Genomic DNA, 23,261 nt, shown 5'->3' with positions numbered 1-23,261 from the left:
AATAATATGCAAATATTTTGCCATACAAAACTGTAAATATTTACTTAACCCATTAGTGTATAGGGTCCGATATATCGGGCGTGTGTATTTTATTTTGTTATGGGCTCCAGTTGACTTGCGCTACATTTTAATTACATTTTTATACTGCATTAAGTTCAAATGGATGTCTGTCTTCAACCCCCCGCTAATATTTTAGTTGACTCAATGAATTTAACGACTAGAGAAGTATTTATGTGAGACATGGCACATGTCCGATATATCAGACGCTATGCACTAATGGTTTAATATGTAAATAATTTCTCATGGATACATACATATACATATGTGCTCTGGCTACAGCCAGCTAAGCGTACGTGCATTGTTAGGGTCCTAGATGAGCGGATTTGATTCGGTGGGGAATTGTTGAGTGGTTTTGCAGTGGAGGTATCTCAATGTGTGTCATCACTTCTTAATGTAACCATAGGCTCTTGAGGCACCGCACGCAAAATTTGATGGACTTGCTGATGATGTTTTGCGCATCCTTTGCGTTACAATAGTCCCTCATTATTACAAAGTTCACGGGATCAAAAAACTGGAGGTTCGTAATGACGAAGTTGGTATGAACGTTTCTTTTGGGAATCGTTAAAAAATACAGTATAGAATGTATGGGATTAAATTAAGTGCAAATATACAAAAACAAGAAAATTCGTTTCAGTTTCTCTGATGAAAAATGTGGCATGACGCAAATGAGGGTTGATAACTTCCCAGTATGCGGTAATTCCTCGATATACATACTAGACGCGTTTCCAGACCTTGTTCGTACGTTGATAAACCTGTGTAAGGGCTAACGATTTAGCTCGTAATAATGAGGAGTTCGTAATAACGAGCAATTCGTAATAACGTTGTTCGCAATAACGAGCGCGTCTACTGTAATATTTCACATTTGAACAAGTAGTGTCATCACTTCTCCAAGTAACCATGGGATCTTGTGACGTGAGTCATCAACCCTTTGAAGGATGGGAACACTCGTGGGCAGCCGTCAAACTGGCACTCAAACTCCTCGTCCCCCACAGCCTCGTTCCCGGTGGACGGCCTCCGCTCCTCCTCCTTCATCGGCTCCTCTTTCACCCTCGCCATCTCGACCACAGCGCCCTCTTTTCCCCTCCCCTGCCTCTCCGCCCCCTCACGGCTGGGGCCCGACCCATCGCCACTTTTCCTCGACCTTCTCCCTCTCTTCCCACCCCTGCATTTCCTCTGGTGAAGGAGCAGTATCCGCATGGAGGACGGTTGCATGCCGCAGCGCACGCAACGCAGATTCCGTTGAGGACTCTTCTCCGCCTCCTTGTGCCCCTCCTCCTTGCCCACCCTCCTGCGGCTCGCGCAACGCCTCTTGTGAGCGTTGAGAGACTGCACGCTCCCCTGTTTCGCCCCACACATCCTGCATTTCAGGCCACGCCACGGTTCATCCGTTTCCTTCTTCTTCTCCTTCCCACCGTCATCCTCATCCTTAACGACACCAGAATGCGTAGCCTCCACCCTTGAGCGCTTGGTCTTGGAATGCGCCCGCTTGCGGTGCTCCACGAGGCGGGCATAGCTGAGGAAAGCCCGCCCACAATCAGCCGCGTGGCAGAGATATTCCGGTTCCTCAGGCATGGAGGCCGCTTCGGGAATATCAAAGGCGGGGGATGGTTCCACCATCTCCTCATCGTCCCTCAATTCCTCCACAATTTGGCTGATGGAAGACTTTGTGATCCGCGAACCTGTCGGGGAAAAGGAGAACGACAGAAGAAACACATGAATGTGCAAATCAAAGGATGGCCTCAAACGACAGACGACGTAAATAAAATCTGAAAATGCAAGTCAATTCATGAAGATGTACAGGCGGTCCCCGACATTCGAACAATTCACATTTTCGTACGTTTCATTCCTGAAAATGTGTACGAATGTCGAATCATCGAGTTCCATACCCATTAGGGGTTATGTTCCAAAAGAGCGAAATATATGCACTAAAACCATATTTTTTTTTACACAATTTCACTTTAATTTACTGATGAATTAACAAAAATCCTCACATTACATAATGTCTTTCGAAAATACGCAGAAAATGTAAATATAATTTTAAAAAAAACAAGAACTCCGCTGTGGGTACCAAGTGAAACTTTTTCCCTGTGTCTAAGTTGACGTTCCACTTACAACGTCCACTATAGATGAAAAGACATATCAAGAAGCATGACAAAATGCAATTTTTGAACCTTAACTCTTGGCACCTTTGAATTTTTACATAATAATTCCTCGGCGGGTGACATCTTGTGATCATGTATCTTTCGCAAGTTATTCATGAATTATTATTATTAGTTATTTATTTGAATGCGCAAATCAAAGAATGGACTCAAAATGACAGACGACCTAAATAAAATCTGAAAATGCAAGTCAATTCATGAAGATATACAGGCGGTCCTCGACATTCGTACAATCCACACTTTCGTACGTTTAATTCCTGAAAATGTGTACGAATGTCGAATCATCGAGTTCCATACTACTGTCGGCGTCAAAATGATGTGCCGCTGTACTTTGCAAATTTAGATCTGGACTTCAGTGCATGACATAATAATAAATAATACGTCATTTTAAAGAAAATTTTATTTTCAATTCATAATTATTTTTTGTTTTATGAAAATTTCAAAAATGTAGACACGCGTGCGCAATAAATGACTCCGCGCACCATAAAATTAGCCGTTTTGTTAACTTCGTGAACTTTGTAACTCAACCTAGGGAAAACTATCACGTTCACAACATTCATCTTTCACAATAAGTTGCAAACATTAATGCAGATTAAAAAAGTGGCTGTTGCGTATTTTTATAATTCATAATTTGTTGTAAAATAACGAAAATATTTAAACTCCATCTAGTCCTAAATTTTACGCCAAAAGAAAAAATAGAATTGATGGAAACACTTCCCACTTTATTTTCAATTTTTCTATGATCCGAAAATACGTGAGTTTTATGTAGTGTAGATTGTATATGGACTTAAAAAAAATACGCCGGAGCGGACGAATGCTGCGTTGCCATGTCTTGCGTGCGAAACTTTACTTCCTGGTAACCGGTACTAGCCCCACGCAGCCCCGTTTGGAACCATGACATTGATAAAAGTTATTAACATTCACAAATATCAATATTTTTATATATTATAGATCATAGAAAATTTGCAAATAAATTAAGAAGTTTTCTATCAATTTTATCTTTTCTTTCGGGGTAAAATGTAGGACTAGATAGAGCTTAAACATTTACGTTATTTTACAACAAAATATACGTTCTAAAAAATACGCAAAAGCCATTTTATTAATCTGCATTAATGTTTGCAACTTACTGTGGAAGATGATTGTTGTAGATGAAGTAGTTTTCCCTGGGTAGGGTTACAAAGTTCACGAAGTTGACAAAACAGCTAATTTTATGGCGCGCGGAGTTATTTATTGCACTTGCATATCTTGAATTTAGATTTTTTCCGTAAACAAAAAAATATATCAGAATTGAAAATAAATTAGGAAGTGTTTCTACCAATTTTATTTTTTCTTTTGGCGTAAAATTTAGGACTAGATAAAGTTTAAACATTTTTGTTATTTTACAACAAAAGATGAATTATAAAAATACGCAACGGCCATTTTATTAATCTGCATTAATGTTTGCAACTTATTGTGAAAGATGAATGTTGTGAACGTGATAGTTTTCCCTAGGGTGAGTTACAAAGTTCACGAAGTTGACAAAACGGCTAATTTTATGGTACGTGGAGTCATTTATTGCGCTAGCGTGTCTACATTTTTGAAATTTTCATAAAACAAAAAATAATTATGAATTGAAAATAAAATTTTCTTTAAAATGACGTATTATTTATTATTATGGCATGCACAGAAGTCCAGATCTAAATTTGCAAAGTACAGCGGCACATCATTTTGACGCCGACAGTAATTACTGTCTGTAAAAAAAAGCAAGATACAGTGAGTCCTCGTTTAACGTTGTTGATTCGTTCCTGAAAAACTCGACGTTAAGCGAAACAACGTTAAACGATGCAGTGTTTCCCATAAGAAACAATGTAAAAAATTTAAATTGGTTCTTAACAATCCATTTCTTCGTAAAGAATCCAGAATTTCCCGGGCGAGAATCCAAGGAGGCCAATTATCGGAGCCGTAACTTTAAGCAGACTTCGTAACCAATAGGGAGACACCTGAATCAGGCCAAAATGAAAAAAAATCTGAATCTGACACTCGGAAGCACGAGGATGAAGGGCGAGTCAATTTTCGTGATGATATGAATTCTTTAACACGGCAGAAATCGCGAGAAATATTCATTAAAGATTATTCACTTCAGCATGATAACGATTCATTCGAAAAGAAACGAATTTCCATAACGAAAAGGTTGGGACGTAGGCATTATTAAATGAAATATAAAAACTAAAAAGAAAGTATTTTAATGGCGAAACATCGATATTTTCAGTAACAGAAGAAATTTTAATTGTAAAAACTCGACCTGCAAACCTAAAACTCGACCGATCTCTCCAGCAGTTGCACCTTCTTCAATTCTTTTAATAATACCAAGTTTTTGTTCTAATATCGCCGTTTTTTCATCACGTCAGAAGAACCACCAGGATAGCCACTCTTCTTCGTGGACATTTTTTTCGGTTGGCATCAGAAAAATATACGGATAATGGGTAAATGAAGCGATAATTATTCGCTTGGATGCATATTTAACATACGCTACCCACGCCAACCTTTTCTGTCGAACGAAAATTACCAATCGCATTAATTTAGTAATATTTACTATACATCAGATGCGCTTGCGTCCTATTCGCCATTCATTTTTTTTTTCATCGCGCATAATTTGAACAACGTTATCGCGAAGCAATAACGACGTTAAATGATCAAGGGTTTCAATTTTTGGACAACGTTATCGTGAAACAACGTTAAACGGGACGACGTTAAACGAGGACACACTGTACTCGAGTTTGAGGAGCTCAAGCGTCTACATGAAGCAATCGATTTCAATGCAACGAAAAGCATACGAAGGAGAATTTAGTTCTACGATATATCATGTACTTTAAAAATTCTTCGGCTAAATAGTATTTCCTGTACTTAATTTTTTCTCAAAAAAGTACCCGTTTTTTGCGCGTAAAATCAAGTTGCCCAACTTTGAGCGCTTGGCATTCCCGTAGTTTTCGCTCCTACAACTTGCAATTTCGATATAAAGAAGCCACATCTATTGCTAGCAGTTTGCCGAAAACAAATTGTTTATACCATAAAAATTAACGGAGTTGTTGTAAACAACGCAAACCTCTGCTAACCTCTGCATTGAAATCGATTGCTTCATTTAGACGCTAGAGCTCCTCAAACTCGAGTACAGTGCAACCTCGATATAACGACACCCCACGGTACACTAATAAACACTCGCTATAGCGAATTGTCGCTTTACAGGAGGTGGAGCAAATAATAGCCAATATACCTGTTGCGAACAGATATACAAGAACAGGAGTGGTGCGGCGACAGATAAACATCTATCCGATAAACGTAAGCATAAATCCAGACGAAAGGCGATGTTTTTTTGCATCACTAAATTTCCTTACTCAAATTACGACTAACTATTCAAACAATTTATAAGCGCCACACTGAATAAAAATCATGCAAAGCATTGTTTCGTCAATCATTATATTTATCGAACGACAGTTTACCACATAAATTTGAGACTGAGCACTCCATTAACTTCACTTCTAACAGATCGCTAGCAATTACAGAGGTTAAGGAGTCTTGATGAAAGTCTTCCGGCGGTGAAACCCTCGCTATGGCGAGAGCCAACACCGAAAGGGTCTCGTAAAAACGAAATTTTTAACACGCTTATTATAGGGTCAATTGACGGTGCATCGGCTATCTCTCGTAATAGCGGGGGTGTCGCTATAGCCCGTACTCGCTTTAACGAGGTTCCACTGTATCTTGCTTTTTTTTACAGACAGTAGGGGTTATGTTCAAAAAGAGCTAAATATACAGGGTGTCCCAAATAATTTGTGTATTATAAATACACTAATGGTGGGTAACGAATCGCAATCAATGCCTTTCGTTTTCTTTGATGAAGGAAACTACCCTATTCAGCACAGATGTTGCTTAAAGACTTTTCTGATTTTTGCTTCTAGGGGGGGGGGGAGGCAGCTGCTCCCCCCCTTCCCCTTGCTCGGTACGCCCCTGTCAACAGGCAGATTCTACCACAACTACTGGCTAAGATATGATTTATTTTTGTAGAGTGCACGATGGAAAATTTTTACATTTTTTGTCATGCTTGCGACCCTGCTGTATGAATATCGTGTATAGCTGAGGGTTAATAATTTGTGTACAAGTACAATTTCATGTGCTTTAACTTCCTACCGAATTTCAAGTGAATCAAAGAGGTGGGATTGAAAAGTCCACTTTTCTGTGATGATTTGGCAAGGAATGACCCTTCTGGAAAAATATACAGGGTGTCCCATTTATCTTGACCACCCGAAAAAACTTTTTGTCCAGAGGCAAATTCAATAATGTGTCAAGAAAATGCTCATTAGCCGTCAGGGGGACATTGATCAGCATGATTGCCTTCCTTGCAGCTATGTTAATTACAAAGATATGGCACCCTAGACGTGGATGCGGTTGTGGTCCCAGGCTCAAAGTGACTTTTGTGTTATGTTTTGACTTGCTTTCTGTGCATTACCAGGAAGCATTACAAAATGCAATTTTTGAATCCTAACTTTTGATACCTTTAAATTTTTACATCAGAATTCCTGGACGGGTGATATCTCGTCTCAGTGTACCTTGCGATCACATATCTTTCGCACGTTATTCAAAATAAGACATGAGGAATTTGTATGATATTTCGTAAGGAATAAGGAGTACATGTCGTGCATGAATTAAACAGCACTCAAACGGAAAAAACTTTTAGAGAGAAGCACTTTATTTTATTAATTTTATTGAAATCTTTTTGTAGGTATCTTTATTGAAAAAAACTTCATTAAAAAATCCCTCCTGTGAAATTCCCCTTGGAATACATAGATGCAAATGACGCAAAGCAGTTATTCGAGTTTTTGACCCTGTTCCACCAATAGGGTAGTTTCCTTCATCAAAGAAAACAAAAGGCAATAATTGCGATTCGTTACCCACCATTAGTGTATTCATAATATACAAATTATTTCGTTTTATAAATGCCGGTTTAGACGAATGGCAATAGTCCATTTTTATCCTCATTTGAAAAGGGACAAATTGGCACCCATGCGATGCCACTCCACGTGACGTCACAGGGACCTAGTTTCTATACGAGTACATAGGAGTTATACATCGTCTGAGGTTACCAATGCATGCATGAGGCGCAGAGCTCAGGGAAACATGTCTTAATAATCACTTATTAAAACTGGCTAAGGTCGGAAAGTTTTCCTCGTTTGATAAGGTATTAATAATCCTTATTCAAGCCAAGCGCTACCAGCCAGCAGGGTACTAGGCTACCCGCTGGCAGCCTGCGACGTATCAGCGCTAAGCCTCGCCTCAAGGTCACCTCACCGGGCGGAGGGGGAACCAGAAATACGACGTACGGAGAGATTTCCCGGCATTCATACTTAAGCGTTGCGTTTTTGCGCGCTTGAAAATTTTCACTTTCATTTATTCGCGAAAAAAAGATATTGTCATTTAAAAATCTAAAAGCGTGAAATACGTACTCCAGGAGTAATAATCTTTCGATTAAGGCAATAAAAAAATAATAGGAAACCACCCTATTTTAAAAATCAGAAAAAAATTAAGATTATACTTTAAGGTAGGGGTAACAACATATATTTTTTTCGGCGTGTCTATTGTTTCTTAAAATTTTCAATTTAATTTTGAATATTTCAAACTTACGTAAAAGTTTAGTTTTCAGTTCAAAAATTTTGAAAAAAATCAGGATGGTAGACCATAACAGTATACACAATTTAAATTCAAGAAAACAATTTTACAGATATAAAAACTGGAGATATGGTTAAAAAACTAAAAATCGCGTTTTAATTTTTTCTGGGGTTATTTTCTGGGTCTGAAACTTTGAGAAAACACATAATTTTGGATGCACTTTAAGTGTATATTTTTTATTTCTCAAAATATCGGGGGCACTTTTCGCCATCTTAACCTGCTTGACCCTTTGTTATCGTAAAATCATTACGTAAATTTCAGTGATGTGCAAGTAATAAGTCATAAGTAACTAACTCCCACATTCCTTGGAAATCTGTTATTTAGACAATACATATTATTATATACACAATAAATTACAGTGTGTCCCGAGTGACCCGAAGAATGACCCGATTTTAAATAAGATTATTTATTAGGAAGAAGGGCTTAACATCAACACATTGTATACGAAATTACTCACAAAAGACAAAAGTTTATAAAAAACCATCATTAATGTTCAATATGTCCTCCATTGGCTGCGCGGACGACATCTAGCCGATAGCTGAATTCATCCCAAATTGAGTGTAAGATGTCTTCTGTCACTGAAGCTACAGCAGCTGATATTCATGTTTTTAGTTCATCAATGTCAGGAGGTAAGGGAGGTACGTAAACATTTCCCAAAAGGAAAAAAATCGCATAATGTTATGTCAGGGGACCGAGGAGGCCAAGAGTGTAAAGCTTGGTCTCGCGGTCCTGTACGTCATCTTCAGCGAGACTGGCTGCACCTTTTTGTTAGACCTAATTGTTAGACCAATGGTCTGAGGGGTGCACGCTCCACATCAGTGCTCACAGTGACATTCAGCGGATTTTTCTAAAACTCTAAACAATGCCGATCACATCTGGCGCTGTTTCGCTTGCCTAGTGACATTTGTTTCAATATTATTACAAGTTAAAATCGGGTCATTCTTTTTGGGACAGACTGTATATTAGGCGTGCAACTAAGTTCCCGCTATTTGTCAATAGATGGCTCTAGCAGTGATTACTGGTTTACTTTTTGACGCAATGGAAAAGTCACGAATCAAGCTGAGACATTTGGTAAGCAAACCGCTCGACAACAATGGCCAGTTTTTGTTCAGCTTCATATCCTTATTGTTGTGTGAAAATGTCGGAGTTTGTGCCAGGTGACCGTCATTTGCGGGGAGCGTTTACTTTCTTCTTTCACTCGAAGAGAACAGAGGCTGTAGTGCATCGAGAGCTCCAAATGGTTTAACGGAGATGCTGCTCTAACAAGGAGACATCGCCAAAGTGATGTTCGGGATCTGGATGCGGATGTTATTTTCTGAAACTATATAGGTAAGGTAGAAAAAATGTCATGGCTTTCTTCCACATAGGCCCGCGTTCGAGAGATACTCGCTTGTAAAGATTTCGCGCAGCATCACATCCATTGAGTAATCTCCATCGGTCAAATACGGCCATGGCGGTGTGGTCTAGGGCGGTAGACATTAAACCTGTATAAAGTGTCTAGGGACCGAGTCCCAGTGTCGGAAATAGTTTTTTCCCTTCTAATTTTTGAAATCACTGTTGCATTTTATCCCCATTTGTTTTATTTAGTTACTCACGATTTTTTAAAATTTAATATCAATTTTTGGATTTTAACACGCTGCGTACGGATGGCGAGAATTCTCGTCATTTTTTTCCCCAAACGTTCCGGACGGATGACGAAGATTCTCGTCAATTGGGTGCGCCAACCTAAACAATTTTAAAGTGTACAACACGTATTCGTTAGTACGTTTTCAGTTGTTCGTTGTTGTTGTTCGTTATTCATAATTAATTGATGCATCATAACGTTTGATTGGGTAAAGTTATATTCTAAACATTAGCTTTTTAACCATGTTTAAACCAAAGGCATTACGCCCGAATAGGCACATATTTCCATTCTCAACACCTCCACCCAGAATCGGCGTTCCTCTTCTTACCAGCGTTGGCTTCTTATTTATCTTTTTCCTTGAGTTACCCCACACACTTGGCTTATTATTTCCAAAGAGTTTATCCACATGGCCTTGTTTTATCTAGCGAGTTTGACCCTTATCTTCATCGCCGCTTCTTCGAGATGCACTCTCAGCAAGTGGACTGCTCTGCTCCGTCAACATAAATATTCTCGACAAAAGGAACTGGGGGACTCACAATGAGGCCCCCAGTTCTTTTCGTCCATGCCATGGAGGGAGATGATGCTCTCTTACTTGTTTCCTGCCTCTGGGTTAGTTTCCTCTCCTAATGTGTCAAGAGCAGTTGGTGTTTCCCTGAGTCCAAGTGAATAGAACATTTGGTGTCAAGTTTTTCTCGCTTGAAGGTTTGCTCGCATTTGTGCTCTAAAAACCACTCATAAGAATATTCCATATTATGGCATCACATCGGAAGGACAACACTTTGGATGAAGAAGAAATTTTGTTAGACTTGTGTGCTGATGATTTGTCAGATGTACCATTAGGGTATGACGAAGATAACGACGAAAGTGAAAGCGATTCTGATGTTGTGGTGAATATGAAAACTAGAAAACGTATTCCTCTAGTAATCAGTGAAAGTGACTCCGATGCGAGTGAAAATGAAGACATTACTTTTAATTTACTTTAGAAGGAATTTAAATACCCCGGTACGCAACGTGTTAAACAAAACTCCGAATTGTGCCTTACCACGCAAACTAGAGGGCGAATATCTCTCGAACCTGGGCCTATGTGGAAGAAAGCCATGACATTTTTTCTACTTTACCTATATAGTTTCAGAAAATAACATCCGAATGTAGATCCCAAACATCACTTTGGCGACGTCTCCTTGCAAGTGAAACAACGTGCCGTGATTGCTTCCGTCACTCCAAAGACGGTCATTCCAATGTTGACGTGAAGGAACACCAAAAACCTTCGGAGACGCTGTATTGGAGGCATTGCTCGATGAAAATCAGTAACAAACTCAAGAAGAGCTTGCTTACGCATTAGGAGTTACCCACCAAATCCATTTCCAAGTCATTGGATGCATTGGGATTTATGCAAAAGCAAGGAACTTGGATTCCTTATGATTCTAAGTGATTCTACAGCATGACAACGCTCGACCCTGCATTGCAAAACATGTTAAAACCTGAAATAGGATCAAAGTTTTTCCTGGTGAACAAGTTGAAGGAATTCTTCTCGGGTTTTCCACCAGTTGAGGCTTTCCATGGCCGACGTTTCGCTTTTCCACCGAGCAAAGTCTATCGCTGATGAAGAGAGCCTGCCTAAGGAATTGAATCGCCTGAAGACAACATTCCGCCAAAATGGATACAGCAACCGCCAGATTTCCATGGCCCTACAAAGGACCTTCAACCCTAATGTGCCCAAGACCATCGAAGAACCGGTAGCAAGAGCATGTCTCCCATACGTATCATCTGTTTCCGGGAAAATTTCCAGAATTCTCAGGAGATTCAACATCGCCTCCATCCATCTCCCACCACCCAAGCTGAGGGACCACCTAGTGAGAGCCAAAGACCCAGTGGGATTGAAAACTCTGGGCGTCTATCGAGTCCCATGTGAGTGCGGCAAAGACTATATTGGGAAAACTGGACGCACCATCGAAACTAGGCTGAAGGAGCATAAGCGGCACCTAAGGTTGGGACAACCAAAGAAATCGGCCATAGCTGAACACAGCATACAACACGACCACGTCATCCAGTTTGATGATGCCGAGATCCTGACGCGTTCCACCAAATATTGGGATAGAGTCGTAAAAGAGGCCATAGAAATTCGATTGGACCACAAAAACTTCAACCGTGACGCAGGCTATGCCATCAGCAACACCTGGAAACCCATTCTGTCAGCTCTAAAAAGCCAAAGGATCAACGGATTGGCTGCCAAGAGGCCAGTCCTCAACCAATCACGTGACACCTGACCTCCAAGCAGGGTATATAAGGGAATCAAACCCCCAGTCCGACATTCAAATGCCCTGATGACGATGCTCGAGTCGAGCCTCGAAACGTCGGCCATGGAAAGCCTCAACCGGTGGAAAACCCAAGAAGAATTCCTTCAACTGTTAAAACCTACCTGTAACTCTCAAATGGGAAGTCCTGACCTCCCCCCCACTGTATCCCCCAGTTATTACGCCGTTCGATTATTACTTGTTCTGTTACATGGCACATGGTTGGGCTGATCTGCAGTTGCGCTCATACGAAGACACCAAAAAAGAATGGCATGATTAGTGGGTAGCCTTAAAAAATGAACAGTTTTACCGTTACGGCATTGGCCTCTGCCACATTGATGAGGAAAAGTTATAGCTAGCGATGGACAATACTTTGAATGATTCATTTATAACCATTTTTTCAGCTAAAGATGTATTTTCGTTCAAAAAACAGCGGGAAATTAGTTGCGTACCTAGTACAATATCCTAAAGTAATAAATAAAACTTATAAACAATTTAGTCTTTCACCTTGAACAGAAACTTTGGTTGGTAAACTCTTGAGTGTGTCCATGAAATAATAGTGATATATAACTTCATAGCATAGAAAAGGAATTGATTAGAAACATTCAGAAAAACAGCTGTAAATAGGGTAGTTTCCTTCATCAAAGAAAACAAAAGGCAATAATTGCGATTCGTTACCCACCATTAGTGTATTCATAATATACAAATTATTTCGTTTTATAAATGCCGGTGTAGACAAATGGCAATGGTCCATTTTTATCCTCATTTGAAAAGGGCCAGATTGGCGCCCATGCGATGCCACTCCACGTGACGTCACAGGGACCTAGTTTCTATAGGAGAAGATAGGAGTTATACGTCGTCTGAGGTTACCAATGCATGCATGAGGCGCAGAGCTCAGGGAAACATGTCTTAATAATCACTTATTAAAACTGGCTAAGGTCGGAAAGTTTTCCTCGTTTGATAAGGTATTAATAATCCTTATTTAAGCCAAGCGCTACCAGGCGGCAGGGCACTAGGCTACCCGCTGGCAGCCTGCGACGTATCAGCGCTAAGCCTCGCCTCAAGGTCACCTCACCGGGTGGAGGGGGAACCAGAAATACGACGTACGGAGAGATTTCCCATCATTCCTACTAACGCGTCGCGTTTTCGCGCGCTTGAAAATTTTCACTTTTCATTTAATCGCGAAAAATAGATATTATCATTTAAAAATCTAAAAGCGTGAAATACGTACTCCAGGAGTAATAATCTTTCGATTAAGGCAATAAAAAAATAATAGGAAACCACCCTATTCAATCAGCAAACGTGGCTGCTACACATACTGCTATAAAAATCTGATATTCAAGGACACAAATATTAAGCAGAACATTAATAATACGGATCAAAAGGACCGCCCTGGCACTTATTAGTAAATCAGCAAATATTTCATAGTTCATTAGGCCAATAACAAACATTTTTGGCGCGCATTTTGAGGATAAAAATTCATTAATAGCCACCAAATATCAATCATTTCATTTTTCAAGATAAAGTTTTATTTTTGTTAAAAAAACCGTGGGACTTAGTTGCACACCTAATAGTTATGATGGATCTGTCTCACGTTTTTCTAAGGGGTTTTTTAAAATCCCATGTTTATTTGAACCGTCCAAGGACCCTACAAGATTTGAAGAACAACAACCAGGAAGACATTGCCAACAGAGCGCCTGCAATGCTTGAAAAGGTCATGACAAACACCAGACATCGGTATACTCAATTGAATCATGAATGGAGGACGTCATCTACGTGATTTGATCTTCAAGACTATTAAAAAAAAACTTAAGGTATGCACCTACGTTGTAAAAACCAAATAAAAATTTTCCGATTCATACAATGCGTTTCATTAAGTTTTAAGAAAAGGAAGTTATACTGCCCCACCCTGTACTTTGCAGGAAACCCGAGAATTTTTCCTGCCAATGATGGAACCCCAATATGGTGGTTTCCTATTATGTTTTTATTGCCTAAATCGAAAGATTATTATTCCTGGAGTATGTATTTCAAGCTTTTAGATTTTCAAATGACGATATCTATCTTTTGTGATCAAATGAAAAGTGAAAATTTTCAAGCACGCGAAAATGCGACGGGTAAGTATGAATGCTGGGAAAAGTATGTGTGACGTTTTTTCTGGTTCCACCTGTCAGCATGTGAGGTGACCTTGGGGTGAGGCTTTGAGCGCTGATACGACGCAGGATGCTAGCAGGTAGCAGAGTACCCTGCTAGCAGGTAGCGCTTGGCTTAAATAAGGATTATTAATACCTTATGAAAAGCAGGAAACTTTCCAACCATAGGCAGTTTTAATAGGTAAATATTAAGACATGTTTCCCTGAGCTCTGTGCCTCATGCATGCATTGTTAATCTCAGACGATGTAAAACTCCTATCCTCTCGTGGAGAAACTAGGTCCCGGTGATGTCACGTGGAGTGGCATCGTAATGGCGTCAATCTGGCTTTTTTCAAACGAGGATAAAATTGAACATTAACATTCGTCTAAACTGAGATTTGAAAAACCAAATAATTTCAATATTATGAATACACTAATGGTGGGTAACGAATCGCAATCAATGCCTTTCGTTTTCTTTGATGAAGGAAACTACCCTATTCCCAATGGAGAGGGTAAGTGTGTCTTGCAAACCTTTTTCCGAGGTTTCCGACCCGCTGTCCTCGCTGCCCCAGCTCTCCTCGCTGAGAACCTCAAAGTCCTCGCTCTCGCCCTCTTGCTCCATCGTGTCCACATCGTCCCTCTGCTGCGGGTGCGTCGTCTGGTGGTTTAGCAGGAAGCTGAGGTTCGTGAACTTCATGCCGCACCTAGGATACGAACACGCCAACTCTGCAATGCGCATTCCAGCCTCCTCACTGCTGCCATGGCTGGCCGAGTCGTTGGGATCGCCACCTGCAAGACATGGAAAGAATCAACCTATTAGCACATTCAGCATGGAGCCTGGACAACTTGTGCGAGACGCGACTACGTGGCGTGGTGCCTGACAATCTAGTTTCCGATGTCAAGCAGTGGTTTTGAAGCATTCGTGCAAACCATTTTTCTGTATCCATGATCACAAAGCCACGGATGTGTGGTTTACGAAACCAGGCCTTACACGGAGCATTAATAATACGAGTACATCCATGTCATCGCAGCTAAGAAGATCGTGAACTGGCTAAGAAAGCTCTCAATGAGTCCAGGAAGCACTCCTAAATAACAGAATGCCTGCATAAATAATGGTTTATTGTTTTTTTTATGTAAATTATGAACACAACTTGACATTAAAGTGAAAGTTTGGTTTATCCATGTATTCTGATTATCCGTGCCGTTTCCCCCATCATTAGCCATTAGGATAATCCGGAGAGTGCTGTAGTTCAAAGCAAAAGTTACGAACAAATTTTCCTTTTGAAGAAAAATGATAAATTGTATACGACATTGGAAATAAAATAAAAATCATTGCCTATTTTTTTCAAGCAAATAATTATAAAAACTAATAAATTGCTGTCATAATTTCCTTAACCCTTTCATTGCGTAGAATTTTCTCAGAGTTGTTTCACATTGGCGGAGAATTTTTTTTCACTGCATTCACTTTGTTTTTCGAAAATATGTAAACAATTTCAATACAAAAAAGATTTTTATATTCATTTCACTATTTATTAAACAATTTGTTAATGGCATCACAGTGATGCCATCCGCACCCACGTGAAACAATGCTCCGGATATTTATGCAACCCGTTACACAAACATTAGGTGACTAAGGGCAACTAATCTTTACGTAGCAACTAAGAAGCTTAAAATAATTTCTGAAATGATGGCGGAATTGAATTATAAAAGAAGATAAATATATTCTCAGTTATCATCCACTTTCTATGCATCATATTTTGGGCAAATAAAAGTTTTCGAAGTTTAATTTTCACATTTATAAATTTTTAAATTTACCAGTAACTTAGATTTGCATGCAAACATATGAAAGTTATTTTATCTTTTTGACATTTTATTTTGCGTTAATGCTATAAAAACTAAATAATAATTGTGGAATTCTTTGAAAAAAGGCTTCAAACACAGTTCTGGAGCTTCTGCACATCATATACAATCAGAGCCACTTTTTAGTCGTTCTTAGAACGTGAGGAGTATTATTTTTCTGTTTGTCCTTAGATTTTCAGAGGTGTGTCTTTTTTGAGTAACTCAATAGATATTTCAAGAGATTATTATAATTTTCTATGCGTAAACTCAGCAGTGTTGCCACGGAAGGGGGGGTAATGGGTTACAACCCCCGTTGAGGCGCCAAAAACGGGTAAGATGGCCCCCGCACCCTCCGGAAGGGCCCTAAAATCTCCTGCAAAAACCCCTCATTTCAAAATCGTGGCTTCGCGACTGTATAAACTGTGTCCACAGAGATGAAATCTATCGATTAATTTTCGCACGACTTTGTTTGCATGTCCCCTGCCTCCAACATCAGGATCCTTCGCCCCTGTGTAAATTATAGCATCTTGCACGACGCCATTAGGCCCTGAAAGCATATATAATGTTATGCCGTGTTTGTGGCACCAAAGCAACATGGACTCATGAAGCAGAGTTATTTACCCGGATAGTAAATTTATTTCATTCTTTGAGTGAATAAATTCAAAAGGGGTCGAATTTTATGCAAGGGGTCTCTTGGTATCGGATCATCTACTCCAGGGTCCCTGCCAAAATGCATGCAATGAAAAATTAGTAGAAATCGGTCTCGGGAAAAAGTGGTGTGAAGACAAGAAACATCGAAGATATTTTCCTACATTTTCCAATAATCTGGAATGGATGGCCATCTTGTAATACTTAATACAATCATACATTAGGTATACCAGATTAAAAATATTCCCCATTCCCCACGAGTAATATCCATATGCTCGGTCTTTTCTAATTATAATAGCTCTATTTGGTTGAAGTAAAATATGTAAATTGCTTCAAAGTTAAAAAACCCTTCGCGGAGAAGACTCAATGCAGTGTTCCATGCATAAACTTGAGTAAATATTGCCAGAGGTAGTTTTATTGCGAGGAGATATTCTAAGCCTAGTTCACTAAAGGAATAAACGGTCCTTGAGGTTTTAAAATAAGAATAAAATTAAAAATAAAGGTTTCTCCCATATTCCACGTAAGTGGCTAAATATATGTAAAATACTGAAATTTCCAATAGAAAAAGGCTATACGGTAATATTATAAAAAAATAAAATCTCTGTAGGGGAGTGAAAATGCACGCAATCGAAAGATGTCCGAAGTAGAGACTGTACTAATGGCGAGAGTCGAAAAAACTGAGCTGAACTAAAAATAGAGATAACAGGAGACACAGAGTGACTTGTAGTCTATTCCGCGGTGACATAAAACGACTTTTTTTTTGAGCCCCGAAATTTGATCATTTTTTCCCCAATTCTAATTTCTCATTCAAAATGAAATAAATATAAAAGTTTTCCTAGAACCTTTAATATTTCCCGTGAATAACGAATTGGTGGACGTAATTATTCGAGCCTAGTAACTTTAACAAACTCAAACGAAATAAATGAGAAAAAGTAGAAAAAATCTATTTCTTTTTCCGAAACCAATATAATCAAACCTCTATTGATAGGATCGTTCAGAAAATGAGTTGCAAATATGTTATGGAAGAATGTTATGAGTTAAAACGGCATTATGTAAATATTAAGTTTTAACAATAATAAAAAGAGAAACATATTATTCAACTGTGTTTAGCTTGTGTATTGTGACCGTATTTTGAAATACGAAAATATTTTTCGTCGGTGAGATGAAAGGAAGATTATGACTAAATATTGTTTACAAAAATTTTAATACGACTAAAACGGGGATAATAACCTTCAAATATGGCAACATTTAGTACAAATATTCAGAAGAGTAAAGAAAATATCACATTTTAATTTTTTTGTAATGGCGAAAAATCTTACAAATTAAAAAGTACTCCATAAATGTAAAAAAATGTACTAAAAAAATATAAACTTTTTTTCAAAAACGGAAGGCATATCAAGGTAGCCTAATCCAATGTGCGTGCGGGAAACCATCGTGAGAGTAGAAAGAACAGAGCGGAGGAGCGTAGGGAGCGATTGAAGGACATAGGCCGGCATGGCATCAATGTGATGCCACCCGCCCGTTGGCAGGACCTATGCTGGGCATCAATGCTATGCCATCCGCACTCAAAGGGTTAATGGCCGTTTTACACGGTACACGGAATTGCGCAGGTTAGAGCAGCATCAATTTCTAAAATGGCGTGGAATTCCGCGAATGCATGAACGAAATTAGAACAGGGGCTATTTTTCCGTCTCGCATCCACGCATTCTCGCATGTGTTCTAGCAATTCACCGCTTTACACGACGCAATTTTGATTGCGCCTTCGCACGTACGTCAGACTACGCTATTCTGTGTACCGTGTAAAACAGCCTTAACACAGTCAGTGTACAGCGTGTCACTTGACGTGCTCTGCTGGTAGGGCCTGGAGCCCTCTCTCGACCTCCGTCCTCGTCTGGTAGTGTCCGCAAATATCCACAGGGAAGAATGAAGCCTCGGTAGCTTAACTGGCTAAAGAACTCGGCCGGAAATCGGGGCATACAGGTTCGAATCCCGGTCAAGGCAGATGATTTATTCCTCTGTGGATCTTCGCATAAAAAGATGAACACGTTGGCACAATGGGTGAGCCATTCGTTTAAAAATCCGTGGCAGGGAAAGCGTCAAATTTTTATATTGTAGAATGAGCAGGTCTGAGCGACGACGTCCCCATTGGAGTGTTCCTCTCTTCCGAGTATACATTTCTGTATTTTTCAAATCCATTGCAATTCCATGACCCTGTAACTTTGATTATGCACATTCTTCCTCGGCTTTATTCTTCGCTATTTTTTTTCTTGGCTACTCCTGTTTGGTGACTTTATTATTGGCAGATATTTGGATCTGATTTATTCAATGAAGTGATCCCTAGCAATGGGTGGTTAGAATATTTTGTAGTATATTTTAACCAGTTGGTCCGGTACTGTCCCCAAATATCCACAGGGAAGAATGACGCCTCGGTAGCTTAACTGGCTAAAGCACTCGACCGGAAATCGGTGGATCCGGGTTCGAATCCCGGTCAAGGCGAATGATTTTTTCTCTTTGGATGGTGAATGATCTTTCACACGATAATACAATTCGTACAATAAAAATGCTAATGCTAAATGTTTTGGAAATCATTGAACAAACTCAATCTTTTTTTTTACGGATACAACAAAATTTTGCAACGTTCACCATTTTTTTAAGGTCCTGACAAAATTGACAAGTAAATTATAGGCAACATTCATCATTAAAAATTTCACAACTGTGAAGGAGGCAAAACTTAATTCTTAAGTTGGGATATAAATCACCTAATGTAGCATGTGTCCCATTTTTATTTACTTTCTCCACAAGTTCAACGCTTTCTACGCTAATATCCATTTCAGAGTCTTCCGATCGTGTGTACGGCCTTAACCCTTTCGTGCCGAATGCCACACCTGAGTGGCAAGGATTTTTTTCCATAAACAACGAATGCCACACCTGTGCAGCACAGTTCGAAAAAAGTGACCGTGAAGGACACAATAGACCCACGGATGCGGTCGCCCCTTGTGATCCGCCTTGGCGCGAGCCCAGTCCCATCTTCGGCCGCTCAGGTCGACCCTTTCTTATCCTCTCCATGCGGTCAACTATTGTTATTTGCAGTGTGTTTTCCAAAACTATATTTGTTGCTTACTTTTCATATCTATTGCTATAAATGAATTCATCTTTTTTTGCTGACCACAAGGAAATTTCAGACAAAATTCTAACGAAAATAGCTACGGAGTTATGGACCAATTAGCAAATACAGTGGAACTTGGTTAGTACGTTCCTCCTTAGTACGTTTTCCTCCTTAGTACGGCGATTTCCCTCGGTCCCGGTACCATCCGAACAAAATACAGGTAAAAGAATTTGGTTAGTACGTTTGAAAAAATTGCGCTTTCCTGGTTAGTACGCTCAATTGCTTGCCGTGACGCAACCCGCAATTCGTTCTCTAGTGTCTTCTTAAGGGTCGCAAACGTCTGAATTCATGATTTAATTTATTATTATTAGCCATTAACATTCTTCCATTCATTCCACATCTCTTTCTTCTACCGTAATTTATCCAAATGCATTTCTGAATTCTTGTGACGTGCTGAATAATAAAATGCGGCCATTTTTCGGGAATGTCTGACTATGAAAGACTACAGCCAATAAGAAGCCCCAATTTTCCCCACCCAGAGCTCCTCACCTTCTGTTGCCTTTGGAGCGCTTGGGAGTGCCCACTGCTGCGCACGAAGTTCGAGTGGGAATTTGTTGCTATTGCACGAGTTATCATGATGAAGAAATGAGTCTTAACGGTATTAGACAATTCCCACATTATCTAAAGCAGTACTTCTCCATAAACTCGACGTCGTACGTATTTACTTGACTACTGTTGCAGGAGCAGACGATTCTCTGGATCTCCACGCGAAGCTTAGCTTAAAAATACTTGATCTCGGAACGAAAGCAGACGACATTAGACAAATTTTTAATGTAAATTTCAACTGTTTAATATAAAATTTTCTTGTAATTACGTCGTAATCTAATAATCTTGCGTGTCATCAGTCGATATATCGATCGATTTTACAATCGAAATGGTATCATTCCAGAAGCGAATGTCTACGGCTGTTGCCGTAATTTGAAAGTCAATATAATTTTGCCCAATTTTTATGATGCTTAAAAAACCAGTTGACTTACTCCGGGTTGTTGTTATATTCTCCGAGTACGCTGTGAGAAAGAAAAATGACTTGTCTTCGCTTGTCTGAGCTTCACTCGTCCTCGTTCTGTAAATATATATAAATCACGGGAGATAGACGCGGTAATCATGAAATCGTCTCCGGGATGTCCATGAAAAATTGCGATTTTTATTCAGAAAAGGGTTTGTTTTTCATGGTAGCGCTCATTTTCTTGATTTTAAATGTGAAAAGAGTTCAGGTAGGCGATCCTATGAGAACTACCGATAGTAATTGTAATTATGACGACTTTTCCACAGATTGCAATAACCCGGACTGCTATTATTTACTTTCCTCGTTAGTACGTTTTCCTGGTTAGTACGTTCATTTTTCGTGGTCCCTTCAGAAACGTACTAACCAAGTTCCACTGTATAATAAATCTGTCTATATCAACGTTAGAACTTCGTTTAAAATTTCTGCACGCTCAGAAAAGAAACACAAAATCATTTTGAAAGTAAAAAATCGATGCGATCAACAAATATTTGCATGTATGTATTTTGCATTAATATTTTAGCCAGTTGACCGCGGACTCTTCCTAGGAAGGGGCTTTTAATCCCTCTAGGGTCTGGGAAGGAGGCTGAGGAAAGGGTTCGGCGCCCCACTGAGTTGGGTCCAAAAATGGTTAGGGAGGGAACCACTGCCTTCAGTCGACGCGATAAAGCTTCGTGCAGGGGAGTAAAGAAAACTTTAAAGAGACTCGTATTGAGGAAGAATTTCCCTCAACGAAGGTCCGGCGCGAAAGGGTTAAGTCTGTTTCCCTCTTTCGGACCGTGTGCACCGTTTACAAAAAGCAGTACATATTTGAATGGAAGTTATGACAGGGAAACCTCCACCTTATTTTATTGGCCGATTTTGATGAATTTAATGAAATCCAGCCCGCATTTAATGGGTTAGAAGGTATCTAGTGTCATTCAAATGGTAACTAAATTGATATTTGAAAGTTAGGAATTAGATTCCATTTTTCATTTAAGTACGTCATCAGTAAATAAACATCTGAGGATACGAAGTTGTCCCATAGGCTAATAATGCATTTTCAGCACGAATATTTGCTTGTAACAAAAATTAATTTCATATAAGCCATGCACAGGAAAATGAAGTATGTATCCTACATGTCTGAATACAGTCCCCCCTTTTAATCCAAAAATGCCTGCGTTAAAAGTTAAAGGGGGGGGCTAAACACATTCAAACGCAATTTTTTAACTTTTCCCAAAACTGAAGCTTCAAAATTAGGGGGGAACTATATTCAGAGGGGGACTATATTCAGAGAAATACAGACGTTCATGAAAATCGGGCCAGCATTTAAAGTGTTAAAAAGTATACATGAAGCATCATTCAAATTGTAACTAAATTAATAACTGAAAGTTAGGAATTAGATATCATATTTCATTAAAGTAAGTCATCAGTAAATAAACATGTTATAAAGTTCTCTCAGAGGCTAATAATGCATTTTCAGCACGAACATTTGCTAGTAACAAATTTTAATTTCATCTAAGCCACGTACAGGAGAATGAAAAATTTAATTCCTTTTTATAAGTCTGCTCAGCTAAATCACGTGGTTACATGAGGGAGTACTGAAGTGTCCATGCACCTAATAGGGAACATACTTCAGCACTATTAATTAAACCAAATTTTTTCTCTACAAAAATGTTCTTCTTTTTAATGAGTAGAGAAATAATTGAAGGAAGAACGAAACAGTCGAGTCTTCCGATCGTGTGCATGGCATTCAGCAAGCTTCCCTCTTTCAAACCGTTTGCGCCGTTTGTAAAAAGCAGTATATTTTTTTATAATATTTTTTGGAGTTTAGGTCAATGTAAAACAAGTTATAGCCAACATTTCGATTTATTTTAAATCATCCTCAGGGCTATGAAAGGAAAAACGTGAACAATATAAAATACAAAGATGACAACGATATACAATATTTTTACATAAAAATGTTACGATCGTGTTTTTTATACAGTAATATAATTTAAAGTATGTATACACATATGCATATAAGAACAGAATAGAATGCACAAAAAATTTCTCAAAAAAGTCCCTCTTTACAAAGTTAAGAGGTATGACAAAAATTTTTGTGTATTCTATTCTGTTCTTATATGTATATATGTGTATACTTGAAATTATATCATTGTATAAAAAACGCGATCGTAACATTTTTATGTAAAAATATTGTATATCGTTGTCAACTTTGTATTTTATATTGTTCACGTTTTCTCTTTCATAGCCCTGAGGATGATTTTGAATAAATTGTAACGTTGGCTATAACTTGTTTTACATTGACCTAAACTCCAAAAAATATTATAAAATATATTAAACAAGGTCAAGAATAGATGAGGAAAAAAAAAATAAAAAGCAGTATTTGAACGGACGTTATTGCACAGAAAACCTCCCTCTACCTTCATTTCTTATTTTAACGGCCGATTCTGACGACGTTCATGAAAATCAGACCCGCATTGAATGTGTTAACCAATTAACCCATTCAGTTTTGATTAGTTTTCCTCCGCGGCATTTTTTGTCTTTAAATGGTGTGCCTTAAAAAAAGGTAAGTTTCATAAACATTGAATATGTTTTTGGGGTTTCTATCGTGGATCACCTCCTCCAGATCTTGCTTCAACTGGCTACCTTCCTGCTGATTA

The 23,261-nt window shown here is 39.0% G+C and overlaps 1 protein-coding gene across 2 annotated transcripts in view; it reads right to left on the bottom strand.

The window, feature by feature from the left end:
- Positions 1 to 557: 557 nt before the first annotated feature.
- LOC124170152 overlaps positions 558 to 23,261 on the bottom strand; it is a 95,743-nt gene continuing 73,039 nt past the window's right edge. For both annotated transcript variants that reach the window (XM_046548846.1, XM_046548847.1), the window contains 2 exons: positions 14,495 to 14,752; positions 558 to 1,739 (listed from right to left, as the gene is read on the bottom strand). In XM_046548846.1, the coding sequence (XP_046404802.1) occupies positions 940 to 1,739; positions 14,495 to 14,752 (1,058 nt within the window). In that variant the 3' untranslated portion in view covers positions 558 to 939. The remainder of the gene's footprint in view (positions 1,740 to 14,494; positions 14,753 to 23,261) is intronic.

This window comes from Ischnura elegans, chromosome 13 (genome assembly GCF_921293095.1).
Source record: "Ischnura elegans chromosome 13, ioIscEleg1.1, whole genome shotgun sequence".
Classification (NCBI taxonomy): domain Eukaryota; kingdom Metazoa; phylum Arthropoda; class Insecta; order Odonata; family Coenagrionidae; genus Ischnura; species Ischnura elegans.
This window is presented reverse-complemented; position numbering and strand designations above follow the sequence as displayed.